General features: G+C 41.9%; 1 protein-coding gene across 3 annotated transcripts in view; it reads left to right on the top strand.

Annotated features, from left to right (window-relative positions):
* The window catches only part of LOC138964715 (gelsolin-like protein 2), a 38,559-nt gene that overhangs the window by 13,137 nt on the left and 10,022 nt on the right, over positions 1 to 15,400 (top strand). For all 3 annotated transcript variants that reach the window (XM_070336745.1, XM_070336746.1, XM_070336747.1), the window contains exons 3-10: positions 923 to 1,003; positions 2,334 to 2,407; positions 6,764 to 6,838; positions 10,691 to 10,762; positions 11,901 to 12,031; positions 12,560 to 12,671; positions 13,196 to 13,306; positions 14,949 to 15,032. In XM_070336745.1, coding sequence (XP_070192846.1) covers positions 923 to 1,003; positions 2,334 to 2,407; positions 6,764 to 6,838; positions 10,691 to 10,762; positions 11,901 to 12,031; positions 12,560 to 12,671; positions 13,196 to 13,306; positions 14,949 to 15,032 — 740 coding nt within the window. The remainder of the gene's footprint in view (positions 1 to 922; positions 1,004 to 2,333; positions 2,408 to 6,763; positions 6,839 to 10,690; positions 10,763 to 11,900; positions 12,032 to 12,559; positions 12,672 to 13,195; positions 13,307 to 14,948; positions 15,033 to 15,400) is intronic.

Below are 15,400 nucleotides of genomic sequence, written 5' to 3'. Positions count from 1 at the left end.
GCAGTGCACACAATCATGCATGCACTAGATGTGTTGCACATGTTTGAGATGCCAGTGAGCATACGGTTGTTCACTTTTTGCTAAGAGTAAAATATCCACTTTTTGCTAAGAGTAAAATATCCAGAACTAAAGAATGTGGTACATGCAATGTTTATATTGCTGGTGTACTTAGAATACACGAAGCAAGCGTAAAGAATGCAACTTCCCTGCAAGAGGTTACTGCAATGAAAATAGCAAATGTAGTGTACATGTATCAGAATAAAGCAAGATAATATAAGTGCAGCCCTTCCACCTCCAGCCTCTCCCCTAACAAATACATGTGTGAGTAGATAATTGGGATTCCAGAGGCTATTATTATGGTGGAACCCACCTTTTTAAGACCTTCAAAAATCTTAAAAATTGAGGTCTTAAAAGGGAGCGAGTCATAAGATGGAGATAAAGTAATCCCTTTTTTTCAAGAAGAAGAATTCCATCCTTTGTATAAGCAGTATATAACTGGTTTTGAGCTCCCGTACCTTTTTGGTGCTAGATGTCTTGAATGACCATCTTGAACATTCTTGAACCATCACCCAGCAACTGTGTTTTTAATTATAGCAGGTAATGTACAATAAAAGGCAACTATTTTTTTAAAACATTTTCCTTAGTATAGCCTGGTCCTCATTTGACATAGGTCTTCATTGCTATAGATATTACTGTGGGATTTTAATGAATGAATTTGAAAAGATTACTGATGATCAGTCAGCAAAGATCTGTATAGCTTGGTTACTTTTAATTGTTGTTTCGTTCGTCAAACTCTGAAGAAGATGAAGAATTAGAAGAAGTATCTCAGTTTTGTTGTTGTTGTGCAATTAAATTGCTTAAAATTGGATTTAATTTGTGTCTTGGTTAATCAGTTTACTTATTACTTGCATTACTGTTACAGGTCTCGTTAAAGCCAAGAAGTATGACTGGAAGGACTCCAACCTGGCTATGTTTGGCTCGGACACCGAGAAGGAAGTGAAAAGTAAGTAAATGTACATGACGGTAGTATGTACCAGAGCTGCCAACTGCTTTAGCTTTCGGCGTAGCATGCTACATTTTATGATCAATTGCTACGCTGTTACGCCATGCTTACAATTGCTACGCTCAAACAAATAATCACAAGCATGCAACAGTTCGCTCTTTCTTTTGAGTCCTGGTACTCATTTTTGATTCTCACTCCGTGTAGCGGTCAGACTATGGGTCATAAAACATTTTTCACACTGAAAAGTGGCACTGCAAACACTCTCTATTGATAAAAAAAAAAGGTATATTATTGCACAAAATCGCATAAATACGAAAGTGCAAATACATTTTAGAAAATGCTACAATTGAACACCATTTGCACCGGCGGGGATGTAGCTCAGTCGGTAGCGCGCTGGATTTGTATCCAGTTGGCCGCTGTCAGCGTGAGTTCGTCCCCACGTTCGGCGAGAGATTTATTTCTCAGAGTCAACTTTGTGTGCAGACTCTCCTCGGGTGTCCGAACACCCCCATGTGTACACGCAAGCACAAGACCAAGTGCGCACGAAAAAGATCCTGTAATCCATGTCAGAGTTCGGTGGGTTGTAGAAACACGAAAATACCCATGAACGAACAAACAAACACCATTTGCTATGCTGAAAATTAAAAAAAACACTTATTTATTACACTTTAGGCTTCGCAAGGGTTGGCAGGTCTGTAGTACATTATAGTTTAAGTTCCTTCTTATACTCTAATGTTTTTTCACTGGTGGTTACACACCATCTGCTTTATCACAGAATGTATCAGATAGAGTGGAACCCCTGTATTCAGACCTCCAAAAATCTGAGAAATTCAGGTCTAAAATAGGAGGGTCCTCTGATATCGGGGTAGATCGCGAAACCAGATTTACAGAGGTTATGAAGAGAAAATTGTAAACAACAAGTGGAGTTCCACTGTACCGTGGATCATTGTACGCTTCTTGGGCGGGGAAATAACCAGTTGTCGCTATCGGCAAGGGTTCGATCACCATGTTCGGCGAGGGATTCATTTCCAAGAGTCAACTTTGTGCAGACTCTCCTCAGTGGCCGAACACCCCCCTGTGCACGCATGCACACGATAAAGAACCCAAGTTCACAGCGAAAGTCTCAGGGCTTGGAAACATAAATACATGCATGCAGGAAAAAGAGAAAAGAAATGGGTAGCGCCGTATACTGCATGTATGGTAGCTCGCTTTCGCGAGTGAAAAAACAGCCTGAATTTCCATGCGAGTAACCTCACAGGACTATATGAAATCTTATCCTTTTTATTCGAATTTTCCATAATTATCATGAAATGTTGTATGTCTGCAACAGAGGAGTCAGCGGAGCAGGAGCCAGCGTGGCAGGGAGCGGGTCAAGCACCGGGTCTGAAGATCTGGCGTATTGAGGTGAGCGTCACTTCACTTTCTGTGTCATTTGTGCTCGCATGCGCACCCCTTTAAAAGTAGAAGTTCTAACCCTAACGTTGTTCATATTTTGAAAATGCTTGAAAGTGTATTGAGGTGAGCATCTCTTTCTGTGTCATTTGTGCTTATGAGCTCCATTTTAAAGGTACAAGTTCGTTGTCCATATTTTGGAAAATACTTAAAAGCTAATTGAGGTGAGCGTCACTTTCTGTGTAAGTTGTGTTCTTCATGCACACCCCCTTCAGGTAGAATTTGGTTGTCCATATTTTGGAAATATTACAAGCGTATTGAGGTGAACGGTACATTCTGTGTCATTAATTTTGTGCTCATTATGTACATCCGTTAAAGGCAGAAGTTCGTTGTCCATATTTTGGAAATGCTTAAAAGCTTGTTGAGGTACGTGAGAGTCGCATTCTGTGTCATTTGTACTCACCATGCGCACGGTCCTTTAACCCTTTACCACCTGAATCGCCCGATTCCGCCCGGAGGAAGTGCCTTATGCGTTCCCTGAATCGCCCTATTCCGCCCGATACATACCTTGTCACGCACTTTCACTTTCGCGATCAAACGGATGTAGTACTTCGAAGTGGAGGCGCGGTACTTCCGGTTTGCTTTGGTCATTGGATCATGGACCTGTGTTTATAGCTCTATGGTTAGATCAACAACATGCGATCAACCGATCTTGAACTGTGATTTTTCCAAATCGTCCAGGAATCGGATAAGGATAGCTTGACTTTGGGTCATGTGGTAAAGGGTTAAAGTAGAATGTGGTTGTCCATATTTTGGAAATGCTTAAAAGTGTATTTAGGTGAGCGTCATATTGTTTGTCGTTTGTTCCCATGCATCTTTTGAAGGTAGCATATGTCTTACCCCAAATTTCAGAAATACAGTAGACGTGCGAAGTAGCCTAGTGGATAAGACATTGGCCTCCTATACGGAAGGTTGCGGGTTCAAATCCCGGCCGCACCTGGTGGGTTAACTTAAGGGTGGAGATTTTTCAGATCTCGCAGGTGCCTTATCAAGTTATGTGCCTTATCCCCTTTCATGTGTATGTATGCAAGCACAAAACCAAGTGCGCACAGAAAAGAATTTGTAATCCATGTCAGAGTTCAGTGGGTTATAGAAACACAAAAATACCCAGCATGCTTCCCCCGAAAGTGGCCTATGGATGCATGCCTGAATGGCGGGGTGAAAAGGATCATACACGTAAAAACCAACTCGTTCAAAAACATGAGTGAACGTGGGAGTTTCAGCCCATGAACGAAGAAAGAGAAGAAGAAGAAATACAGTGATAGCCAGGATGTGTTGGCCCCAATGAGAACAAACAAGTCGCGTAAGGCGAAAATACAACATTTAGTCAAGTAGCTGTCGAACTCACAGAATGAAACTGAACGCAATGCCATTTTTCAGCAAGACCGTATACTCGTAGCATCGTCAGTCGACCGCTCATGGCAAAGGCAGTGAAATTGACAAGAAGAGCGGGGTAGTAGTTGCGCTAAGAAGGATAGCACGCTTTTCTGTACCTCTCTTTGTTTTAACTTTGTGAGCGTGTTTTTAATCCAAACATATCATATCTATATGTTTTTGGAATCAGGAACCGACAAGGAATAAGATGAAAGTGTTTTTAAATTGATTTGGACAATTTAATTTTGATAATAAATTTTATATATTTAATTTTCAGAGCTTGTTTTTAATCTAAATATAACATATTTATATGTTTTTGAAATCAGAAAATGATGGAGAATAAGATGAACGTAAATTTGGATCGTTTTATAAATTTATTTTTTTTTTTTTTACAATTTTCAGATTTTTAATGACCAAAATTAATTAATTTTTAAGCCACCAAGCTGAAATGCAATACCGAAGTCCGGGCTTTGTCGAAGATTACTTGACCAAAATTTCAACCAATTTGGTTGCAAAATGAGAGCGTGACAGTGCCGCCTCAACTTTCACGAAAAGCCGGATATGACGTCATCAAAGACATTTATCAAAAAAATGAAAAAAACGTCTGGGGATTTCATACCCAGGAAGTCGCATGTCAAATTTCATAAAGATCGGTCCAGTAGTTTAGTGTGAATCGCTCTACACACACACACAGACAGACACACACACACACACACACACACACACGCACGCACGCACGCACATACACCACGACCCTCGTCTCGATTCCCCCTCTACGTTAAAACATTTAGTCAAAACTTGACTAAATGTAAAAAACATACTTGCAATAAGGAACCCTAATCACTGGACAATGGAGGACATTGCTCTCAGTGTGGGAGATTAATTCTTCAAAGTTGTATTTGTTCTTCAGATTCTTTCCTTAACTCTTTTTTTAACTTTTTTTTACCGTTAATGTAAAATACAGTTAGTTTGTGTGCGTGTGCCCTTGACATCCTATAACCACTACTCTCCCCTTTATTTTCTCTCTGTTGCCAGAGTTCCTTCCCTTTAGTGTTTCCCTCCATCTTCTTTTCCAACCTTGTCCGTGTTCGTTCCGTCAGTGTTGCTCAGTGATCGCGCTAGGTATTTTTCAAACCGGTATGACGTCATGAGCTGGCTACAAGGCCCTCACGAAAATCGGTAAGTTTGCCAAGGCAACCAGTAAAAGACAAACAATGACTTACAATACATTAAATCAATGTCAGTGATATGCGGACGATTTTTCTTCCCCCCCCCCCCCCCCCCCCCTCAAAGCAACTGTCGCACAACTTGACAGTGACACACTATGATCAGCAGCCGCTGAGAGAGAGAGAGAGAGAGAGAGAGAGAGAGAGAGAGAGAGAGAGAGAGAGAGAGAGAGAGAGAGAGAGAGAGAGAGAGAGAGAGAGAGAGAGAGAGAGAGAGAGAGAGAGAGAGAGAGAGAGAGAGAGAGAGAGAGAGAGAGAGAGAGAGAGAGAGAGAGAGAGAGAGAGAGAGAGAGAGAGAGAGAGAGAGAGAGAGAGAGAGAGAGAGAGAGAGAGAGAGAGAGAGAGAGAGAGAGAGAGAGAGAGAGAGAGAGAGAGAGAGAGAGAGAGAGAGAGAGAGAGAGAGAGAGAGAGAGAGACTTCCGAAATAAAATAGGAAAGCAAATAGTAATCACGCAACTGGAAGACTTACTCACTAGTTACTTACTGTTACAGTTTCACTTTCGCCTTGTCTTTGTTGTCAAAAAGTTTTCACGCGCAGAGCCAACAGCATTTCTATGACTTAGCGATTTTGAATGGTCTTCGAGAGATGAATGTTGAAAATTTCGACAACCTCTTGTGTAACCATTTTTTGGACGTGTTTTTTTGCAGTCTTCACAAAACATGAGAAAGTTCTCCCCCTCCCCCTCTGTCCACAACCACAGAAACTCTTTGCACCATTTTTCTTGAAATCGTTTGACAATAGAAGATGCCGATGTTGGTTTCTGTGCCGCCGCTTGAGACTCGGGCTCTGCAGATGTACTAGGCCGTGAAGTACTTTCACTTTCAGTTCCTTCATTCAAAGGCCTTTTCTCACCTCTTGGGGGTAGAAAAGACAGTAAAGATCGTTGCTTCTTCATCGCAATCGACTCGCCTCACAATAATCAACTGTATGTAGACAAATATCTAAGCTGATGTGAGTAAGTGATTTCCCGGTATGATGCTATGTCGGCTATAGTTAGACGCCGTCCCTTATAACATAAACTGAAAGATTTTACGATGGACCGGGAACCGAAAGAAATGGCGCGAAAAGTATGATGTCTGATTTTTGACGTCATGTTTGACACCTTGACATCAAGTGTCATCAATGGAGACATAATCGCAACATTGTAGCGCTGTCACAACAAGCCATCCAAATGATAAATGTCTCTCTCTCTCTCTCTCTCTCTCTCTCTCTCTCTCTCTCTCTCTCTCTCTCTCTCTCTCTCTCTCTCTCTCTCTCTCTCTCTCTCTCTCTCTCTCTCTCTCTCTCTCTCTCTCTCTCTCTCTCTCTCTCTCTCTCTCTCTCTCGTACTGACAAACGATTTTTGTGATTATTACTTTTTTTTTACCGGTCAAACCAAATAACAATCGGTACGTCTGACCGACATCCACTTTTTTTTCCGGTATTGGCGAATCTTAACCGGTAAAATACCGGAAATTACCGGTAAACGCGATCCCTGTTGCTTTTGCTTTTTGTTGTCCTTTGTTTTTGTTACCTGATGAAGCTTTTATTAGCGAAAATTCGTATTATTGTGCTGTCCTTGTATCGGTGAGTACAGAATTATTTTGTTTTTCAACTTTGTTCATCTCACCACAGTTACTTTGTTATTTAGATTTCTACAAAGGTGTATTTGTTCTTCAGATTCCTTCCTATAAGTGTTTTATCGCTGCAATCTCTTTGTACTTTCAGGCATTTGAGATCAAGGACTGGCCCGAGGAGGACTATGGTGAATTCTACAATGGAGACTCCTACATCATCTTGAATGTGAGTGTCGACATGCATGTAGATATATCCTTCATTGACTTATCTACAGTTATCAAAGGGTATGGCGAGGGAAAGACGTGATACGGTCAAACCTGCCCTGATGAGCACCTGTAGATAACGACAATATGCTCATAATGACCATCCCATGCCGTTTCATTGACAACATTTTTTTGTGGCTACATACTTTTCTAAAGAGACCAGCTGCATGTCTTTGTTCGGCTCTGGGGGTGGTCGTTATAAACAAAATTGACTGTATTTAAAAAAAAACTCAGATGAACTTTACATTTAGAAGTTGATTCTTTGTGAAAGGTTGATGATTTGGTGCATAATGGCGAAAAAACATAGATTAAACTACAGTACTAGGTTCTTGTGATTCATTCAAACGGCAGGATTGTGATTAATACTTTTGACGGGCGAAGCAGACCTGTTTACACTACACATTGAGCGTAGTAAACTACGATTTTGGTCCCCAAACTACGCAACTACGCATGCTTGTCTTATACTACGCAAACGTTTCGTTTCGACTACACATTTTGACATTTTGAATACGCAAAAACGCGAGCGAGTTCCGATCCATAATTTGTACTAACCGGTTGTGTACTGCGTGCAAAACATGCCCGGCGCCCGCGAGAGTAGCGTAGTCAGTTGGTCTTGCTGCTGTTATTACAACTATCGCGGGCGTTTCAGCACATACTTTTCTGAACGCGGTCACTTCGTAGCTCATTCTTTCTGGAGGGAAAAAAATGGCTACAGCGACGAACACGGATTCAGAAGACTTTGGCGATCAACCGCCACGGAGCAAAAAAAAGAAGCTTGGTCAAACTCCCAGCAAGGCTTTTCTGCCAAAGTACTATGAGGAGCATCCATGCCTAGTTTCGTGGAGAAAAGGGAAGCATTTTGCCCACTGCACTGTGTGCAACACGGCTTTTTCAGAGAAGCACAGTGGGCTTTACGACCGTGTAACCGCCACAAGAAAAGCACTTCTCATGAGGAATTCGAGAAATCCCGACCAAAGCAGAGGAAAAATTGGACTGTTTTGTGAAGAAACCCGTGCCAGGGAAAGAAGACCAAGACAAGCTCACTTTTGAGAGATCGGTAACCAGAGCAGAGGCAATGACATGCCATATTATTATTATTGCCGACGCAAACCTGTTCTGTTTATATGCAAATTTGCCTTCATGTTGATACACATACACCAGTCCCTACTTTTTGACTCACATGCGAAGCAAAAGTGAGTCTATGTACTCACCCGAGTCGTCCGTCCGTCCGTCCGTCCGTCCGTCCGTCCGTCCGTCCGTTTGGACGTCCGGAAAACTTTAACGTCGGATATTTCTTGGACACTATTCAGTCTATCAGTACCAAATTTGGCAAGATGGTGTATGATGACAAGGCCCCAAAAAACATACATAGCATCTTGACCTTGCTTCAAGGTCAAGGTCGCAGGGGCCATAAATGTTGCCTAAAAAACAGCTATTTTTCCCATTTTTCCCATTTTCTCTGAAGTTTTTGAGATTCAATACCTCACCTATATATGATATATAGGGCAAAGTAAGCCCCATCTTTTGATACCAGTTTGGTTTACCTTGCTTCAAGGTCAAGGTCACAGGAGCTCTTCAAAGTTGGATTGTATACATATTTTGAAGTGACCTTGACCCTGAACTATGGAAGATAACTGTTTCAAACTTAAAAATTATGTGGGGCACATGTTATGCTTTCATCATGAGACACATTTGGTCACATATGATCAAGGTCAAGGTCACTTTGACCCTTATGAAATGTGACCAAAATAAGGTAGTGAACCACTAAAAGTGACCATATCTCAAGGTAGAAAGAGCCAATAAGCACCATTGTACTTCCTATGTCTTGAATTAACAGCTTTGTGTTGCATGACCTTGGATGACCTTGACCTTGGGTCAAGGTCACATGTATTTTGGTAGGTAAAATGTGTAAAGCATGTGAGTCGTATGGGCTTTGCCCTTCTTATTGTGACTTGATGTTCTCAGATTGTCACAGGTCTTGAATAGGGGGTCCCACTGTATATGAACTGCATACCCCTCAACATAGCTTTTTTTTTTAACAAATTGAAATGTTCCAAACTAGTTAATAATTTTTTTCTTAACAAATAAACTTAATGCTTGGCTTGTATTTTTGTGGGGGCTTTGTTTGTATTTGTATGAGGAGTATTGTTCACATTGTAATAGTTTTGTTTGGAGTGTTGAGTGTTTGTTTTAGTACGGTATAAGTAACTGTTCTGTTTTGCGGTTTGGGTTGATCGAATTGAAATACTACACATTCACCTGCCAAACTACACATTTGCCTTATTTTCACACCCAAAACTACACATGGTACATTTCAGGGGTAGGCAGGTCTGGCGAAGTGGCGTAGTGGTAAGACGTCGGCCTCCTAATTGGGAGGTTGTGAGTTCAAATATCGGTCGCTGCCGCCCGGTGGGTTAAGATTGGAGATTTTTCCGATCTCCCAGGTCAACTTATGTGCAGACCTGCTAGGGACTTAACCCCCTTCGTGTGTACATGCAAGCACAAGACCAAGTGCGCACGGAAAAGATCCTGTAATCCATGTCGGAGTTCGGTGGGTTATGAAAACACGAAAATACCCGCCCCCCGCGGGTTTGGGGGAGTCCCATATTGGTTGGGACGAGAAAGAATTTACTGATGCTCCCCAGCATGTCATAAGAGGTGACTAACGGATTCTGTTTCTCCTTTTACCCTTGTTAAGTGTTTCTTGTATAGAATATAGTCAATGTTTGTAAAGATTTTAGTCAAGCAGTATGTAAGAAATGTTAAGTCCTTTGTACTGGAAACTTGCATTCTCCCAGTAAGGTAATATATTGTACTACGTTGCAAGCCCCTGGAGCAAATTTTTGATTAATCCTTTTGTGAACAAGAAACAATTGACAAGTGGCTCTATCCCATCTCCCCCCTTCCCTCCGTCGCGATATAACCTTGAATGGTTGAAAACAACGTTAAACACCAAATAAAGAAAGAAAGAACGAAAATACCCAGCATGCTTACCCAACGAAAGCGGACTATGCTCTCAGAGTATAGTGTGGGGAACCCAAGTGGGCAAACGATCTCACACGTCACCAGAATTTCTGGAACGTTGAAGAAGAATAAGAAGAAGAAGAAGAAGATAAATACTTTTGCTTTCTGCGTCGCACAGAGCAGTAGCACTTGTACTTTCTTTGCTGTATACAGTGGAACCCCCTTTAAGACTCCCAATTCAAGACTCCCAATTCAAGACTCCCAATTCAAGACTCCCAATGCAAGACTCCCAATGCAAGACTCCCAATGCAAGACTCCCAATGCAAGACTCCCAATGCAAGACTCCCAATGCAAGACTCCCAATTCAAGACTCAATTCAAGACTCCCAATTCAAGACTCACAATTCAAGACTCACAATTCAAGACTCACAATTCAAGACTCACAATTTAAGACTCCCTCCTTTTTGAGACCTTGATTTCTCAGTCTTTCTGTTCTTGACCTCTATAAAAATGACCCCCATTTTAAGACTCCCTCCTTTTTGAGACCTTGATTTTTCAGTCTTTCTGTTCTTGACCTCTATAAAAATGACCCCCATTTTAAGACTCCCTCCCCCTAGCATATAACCACGTCATGTCCCAAATAGACACTATATTTCTGGGGACAGAAAGACTAAGTTAGCATAGCAATGGCATAGACTCCCTCCTTTTTAAGACCGAATTTTCTCAGATTTGTAGAGGTCTTAAAAGGGGTGTTCCACTGTACTGTCTTTTTCTTTAGGAATTGAATTTCAATGATTGTCGGCCCTTTTTGAGTGAATATCAATTGTTTGTGTATTAATTGCCATGGACAGACCTTCAAGGATGAGGAGTCGGAGGAGCTGAACTACGATGTCCACTTCTGGATCGGCAAGAACAGCACTCAGGTACATTCAGTTTAATACAGTGACAGAGATGAGTACTGTATATGGGTTATTCTCCAGAGCTGTGTACCATATTTTGTGACATGCATTTTCAGTCCTTTAAATGATTATGTTACGTTTATTAAATGGCAACTAGAATGTATTATCTTTACTTTTTTCAGTAATACTCCAGTTAGATAATGATACAGCCATGCAACATAGTTTATATTTTTATCTTCTTTTTTTTCTCAATTATTAGTGTTCAAATCCATGTCACAACTTTTGGTTTCCATGTTACGAAGTTGACGTACTTTGTGAAACTTGTAATTTACTGAACGTAGACAAACAAAACGTGCGCGTGCGAGTACATAGCTCTGGAGAATAACCCGTATATATATATGTTTTTTACTTTGACGTTAATTAATACAGAGACCACATCTTGAAGACATTGTGAGATGATGCACTAACACTGAAGCATTTGGTGTTGTTTAACTTTAGTTTCTACAGATACATAATTGCTGTCTGCATGAAGTGAGCTGTATGGCGGGAGATGCAGAAATGTTTCACATTAAATTAATGAATAGTATAGAAAATGTGTGATGTGTTGTAGAGGTATTTCTTAATAGCAACTGTATTCCCCAAAACATGGAAGATTAAATGAAATCAAAATACCATCACTTTGAGGATTTCACAATTAGGTACATTGGTTTGTATTGTGAGATTAGCCCTTGGAATTAAGCAAAGTTTCCCTTTATGGCAGTTGTCTTTTTTAATAAAAGAACAGTTGAATTAGCATACAAGACTTGATATGTTCTGGCTACATATTTTTTTAGTCAAGCCTTCCTATACATGCCAAAACAATCGGATGGCTGATCGGCAAGGGTTCAGAACAGTACGTCAGATCAAAACAGCAAATGTTAATGACCAAAGAGTATAGGCAGTCCTTAATTAAGCCCAAAGTCGACTTCACAAAGACTTTGCAAAGTCTTTTGAATGAAAACTCAGTGTTTAAGCACCGCGCGGCAAGCTTTGTGAAGAATACTTTTGTCAACTTGAACCCATTAATGACAGGCTTAAGGCCTGAGAACAAAAACTTTGGTCTTAACAGGGGTGTTTCAATGTGCTTCCATGAGAGTTGATGAATCCAACGCTTGCCTTGCAGGACGAGTACGGCACAGCAGCCTACAAGACGGTGGAGCTGGACACCTTGCTGGACGACAAGCCCGTGCAGCACCGCGAGGTCCAGGGACACGAGAGCGCCCTCTTCAAGTCTTACTTCCCCAAGGGAATTCAGTGAGTGCGGAAGTCTTTGACATTTCCTTTTTGTCGGTCCGTGCCGACAATATAGACGTGTGATCAACAAGAAGATGCAGACCTGCTATCTCTTCCTTGTCATTTCCTACTCATGCTTACATGCGCTTGTGTGTGTGTGTGTGGGAGTGTATGTGTCACAGTGTGTGTGTATGTGCCTGTGTGTGTGTGGGGGGGAGTGTGTGTGTGTGTGTGCATACATGTGTGTGTGCATACGTGTGTGTGTGTGTGTGGGTATGCAGTGCTCACAACACCAAACACTTTTTAATCTTGTCCAAATCTTGTGTAGTAAAATTATCTGATTACAACAGATTTAATAATTGTTTTAAATATCAGCTGTTTGATTTGATTTGGTTTAAATATCAGCTGTTTGATTTGATTTAGTGTAGATATCAGCTGTTTGATTTGATTTGGTTTACATATCAGCTGTTTGATTTGATTTGGTTTAAATATCAGCTGTTTGATTTGATTTGGTTTAAATATCATGTTTTAATAATAACTGTGTTTCAGGACAATGGAGGGTGGAGCAGCCTCTGGATTCCGCAGCGTGCCGGCAGAGGAGTATGAGGCCAGGCTTTTGCACTTCGCCAAGGACAAGAAAAATCACATCTGCGTAAGGGAGGTAAGATGTTGGGACAACTGTTGTATTTACAGGTTGAAAGCTATGGTAAAAAACAAAAAAACAAGCCAAAGCCTGCAAGGTTTATGCATGAAAACATCAGTGAATCGACCAATTTCATCCCTAAAGTAACTGAATGTTGAAGTACCGGAACACAGATTTGTCTGTTTTTAAGATATATTGTCTATTTTGCGGTATAAAGACGCACAAAGAATTTTGACTCTGTTACTACCCTCTGCATACACCCATGTTAACTTTGTGTTGATGAGATAAATTGTAATCAGCCCCAATTAAGTTATCAGACTCAACGAAATATTAAACCTTATTTTTATTACATGTCCATGATAGCGCTCTGTGCAAGGGCAGAAGACTGGTTCTGCATATGTAACTATCACTGTACTATCTCTTGTTGTCTACATTTAGAGCGTTAATTTCCCTTTGTCTCTTAGACCCTGATAAGTGTGGTAGAAAAATGCGTACATCTTAACCCTGTTGTGCGGTACAATTGTTATGTGCAATGTGTTCAGATCCCCCGTGCTCGCAGCCTGGTGTCCTCCGGTGATGTGTACATCCTGGATGCCGGTATGAAAATTTACCAGTTCAACGGCTCCAGCTCCAGCCCCATGGAGAGATCCAAGGTCAGGGCATCAGTCATATATATACCAGGTCTTTTATGCATAATCGGACAGGCGCAGTGGCCTATTGGATAAGACATCGGCCTCCTGATCGGAAGGTCGTGAGTTCAAATCCCGGCCACAGCCGCCTGGTGGGTTAAGGGTGGAGATTTTTCTGATCTCCAAGGTCAACTTATGTGCAGACCTGCTGGTGACTTATCCCCCTTTATGTGCACACGCAAGAACAAGACCAAGTGCACACAAAAAAGTTCCCGTAATCCATGTCAGAGTTCGATGGGTTATAGAAACACGAAAATACCCAGCATGCCTCCCCCGGAATCGGCGTATGGCTGCCTGAATGGAGGGGTAAAAGCGGTCATACACGTAAAAATCCATTTGTGCAAAAACATGAGTGAACGTGGGAGTTTCAGCCCATGAACAAAGAAGAAAAAGATGCATAAACCCTTTCACTGCCTGTAGGACGTCAGCTGGCGTCTTGGGTAACTTGCTTTAACGGGCAGAAAAACGTTCAATAAACGACCAAGAATAAGAAAAGCAACAACAAACAAACAAACAATGTGTGCGTGTGTGGTGGATTATAAGTCAAGGGCACAGTTTAAGTTTAATTTCGGTAAATACAGGTAATGCTTACGAATATTCACTGGCAGCGAACAGGTCAATTAAGGCCTATACTGTCTGATAGACCTGTTATGTCCTAGGCCAATAGAATAGGTCACTTATTGTGTAAGTCAGGCCTATTGCGTTCTGCTGTCACGAGTTTGGACATGTGCTGGATTATGAGTATAGGATCCTGTAGAGCTTACTGAATGTACAGTAAAGAAACAAAGGGGCAACCAAAGGTGTCCTTTCCTGGGAGGTGTTCTCTCATCACAGGTATTACTGCAGGAAGAAGTTTGAAGACAGGGCTGCATGAAGGATTACAGTGGAACCCCCCTTTTTTAAGACCCTCAAAAAATCTGAGAAAATCTGGTCTTAAAAATGAGGGAGTCTTAAAATGGGGGTAATTTTACAGAGGTTATGAACAGAATGTCTCAGAAAACAAGGTCTTAAAAGGCAGGGAGTCTTAAATTGGGGGGTCTTAAAAGGGGGTTGCACTGAACATGAATTCTGTATAATGGGGGTAATTTTACAGAGGTTATGAACAGAAAGTCTGTGAAAACAAGGTCTTAAAAGGCAGGGAGTAGACAGGCGCTGTGGCGGGGTGGTAAGACGTCGGCCTCTTAATCGGAAGGTCGAGGGTTCGAATCCCGGCCGCGGCCGCCTGGTGGGTTAAGTGTGGAGATTTTTCCGATCTCCCAGGTCAACTTATGTGCAGACCTGCTAGTGGCTTATCCCCCTTCGTGTGTACACGCAAGCACAAGACCAAATGCGCACAGAAAAGATCCTGTAATCCATGTCAGAGTTCGGTGGGTTATAGAAACACGAAAATACCCAGCATGCTTCCTCCGAAAGCGGCGTATGGCTGCCTAAATTGCGTGGTAAAAACGGTCATACACGTAAAATTCCACTCATGCAAAAACACGAATGTACGTGGGAGTCAAAGCCCATGAACGAAGAAGAAGAAGAAAAAAAAGGCAGGGAGTCTTAAATTGGGGGGTCTTAAAAGGGGGTTGCACTGTACATGAATTCTGTGTTATGTTTGCAGGCCATGCAGTACATCGGTGACCTGAAGTCGAAGAGAGGAGAGGCGGAGTCTGAGGTCCTTGATGAGGATAGTACCTCCACCAGTGTGAGTGACTGAATATTGTTTCTGACTTTGTTTATTTAAAAAAAAGAAGTTTCATGGAGGGCTGGGGGTATGGAGTAACACATAGTGTTTTGCTCAGAACATTCCCACCCAAGCAGAGCCGCGCTAGGGGTACGCATTACCGTGAAGCTGGCAGTCAGTGCTACCAAATGTCGTCTGTGTCTACCACTCCGTGGTGACTTAATGTGGGTCTATGTAAGCAGATGCCAGCGCAAGCAATCTGATGCAGAGTCAGGAGGCGGTTTGGTACAAGAGAACCTTAGGAGGCCACAGCCTCGGCCGTCTAAGGGATCTGTGTGTCTGGAGGCACATTTGGTTTCTGAGGTTCAAGCGGAGCTGATGCCTCTGCT

This window comes from Littorina saxatilis, linkage group LG4, assembly GCF_037325665.1.
Source record: "Littorina saxatilis isolate snail1 linkage group LG4, US_GU_Lsax_2.0, whole genome shotgun sequence".
NCBI lineage: Eukaryota > Metazoa > Mollusca > Gastropoda > Littorinimorpha > Littorinidae > Littorina > Littorina saxatilis.
Note: the sequence above shows the minus strand (reverse complement) of the source record. Positions and strands in the feature narration are given on the sequence as shown.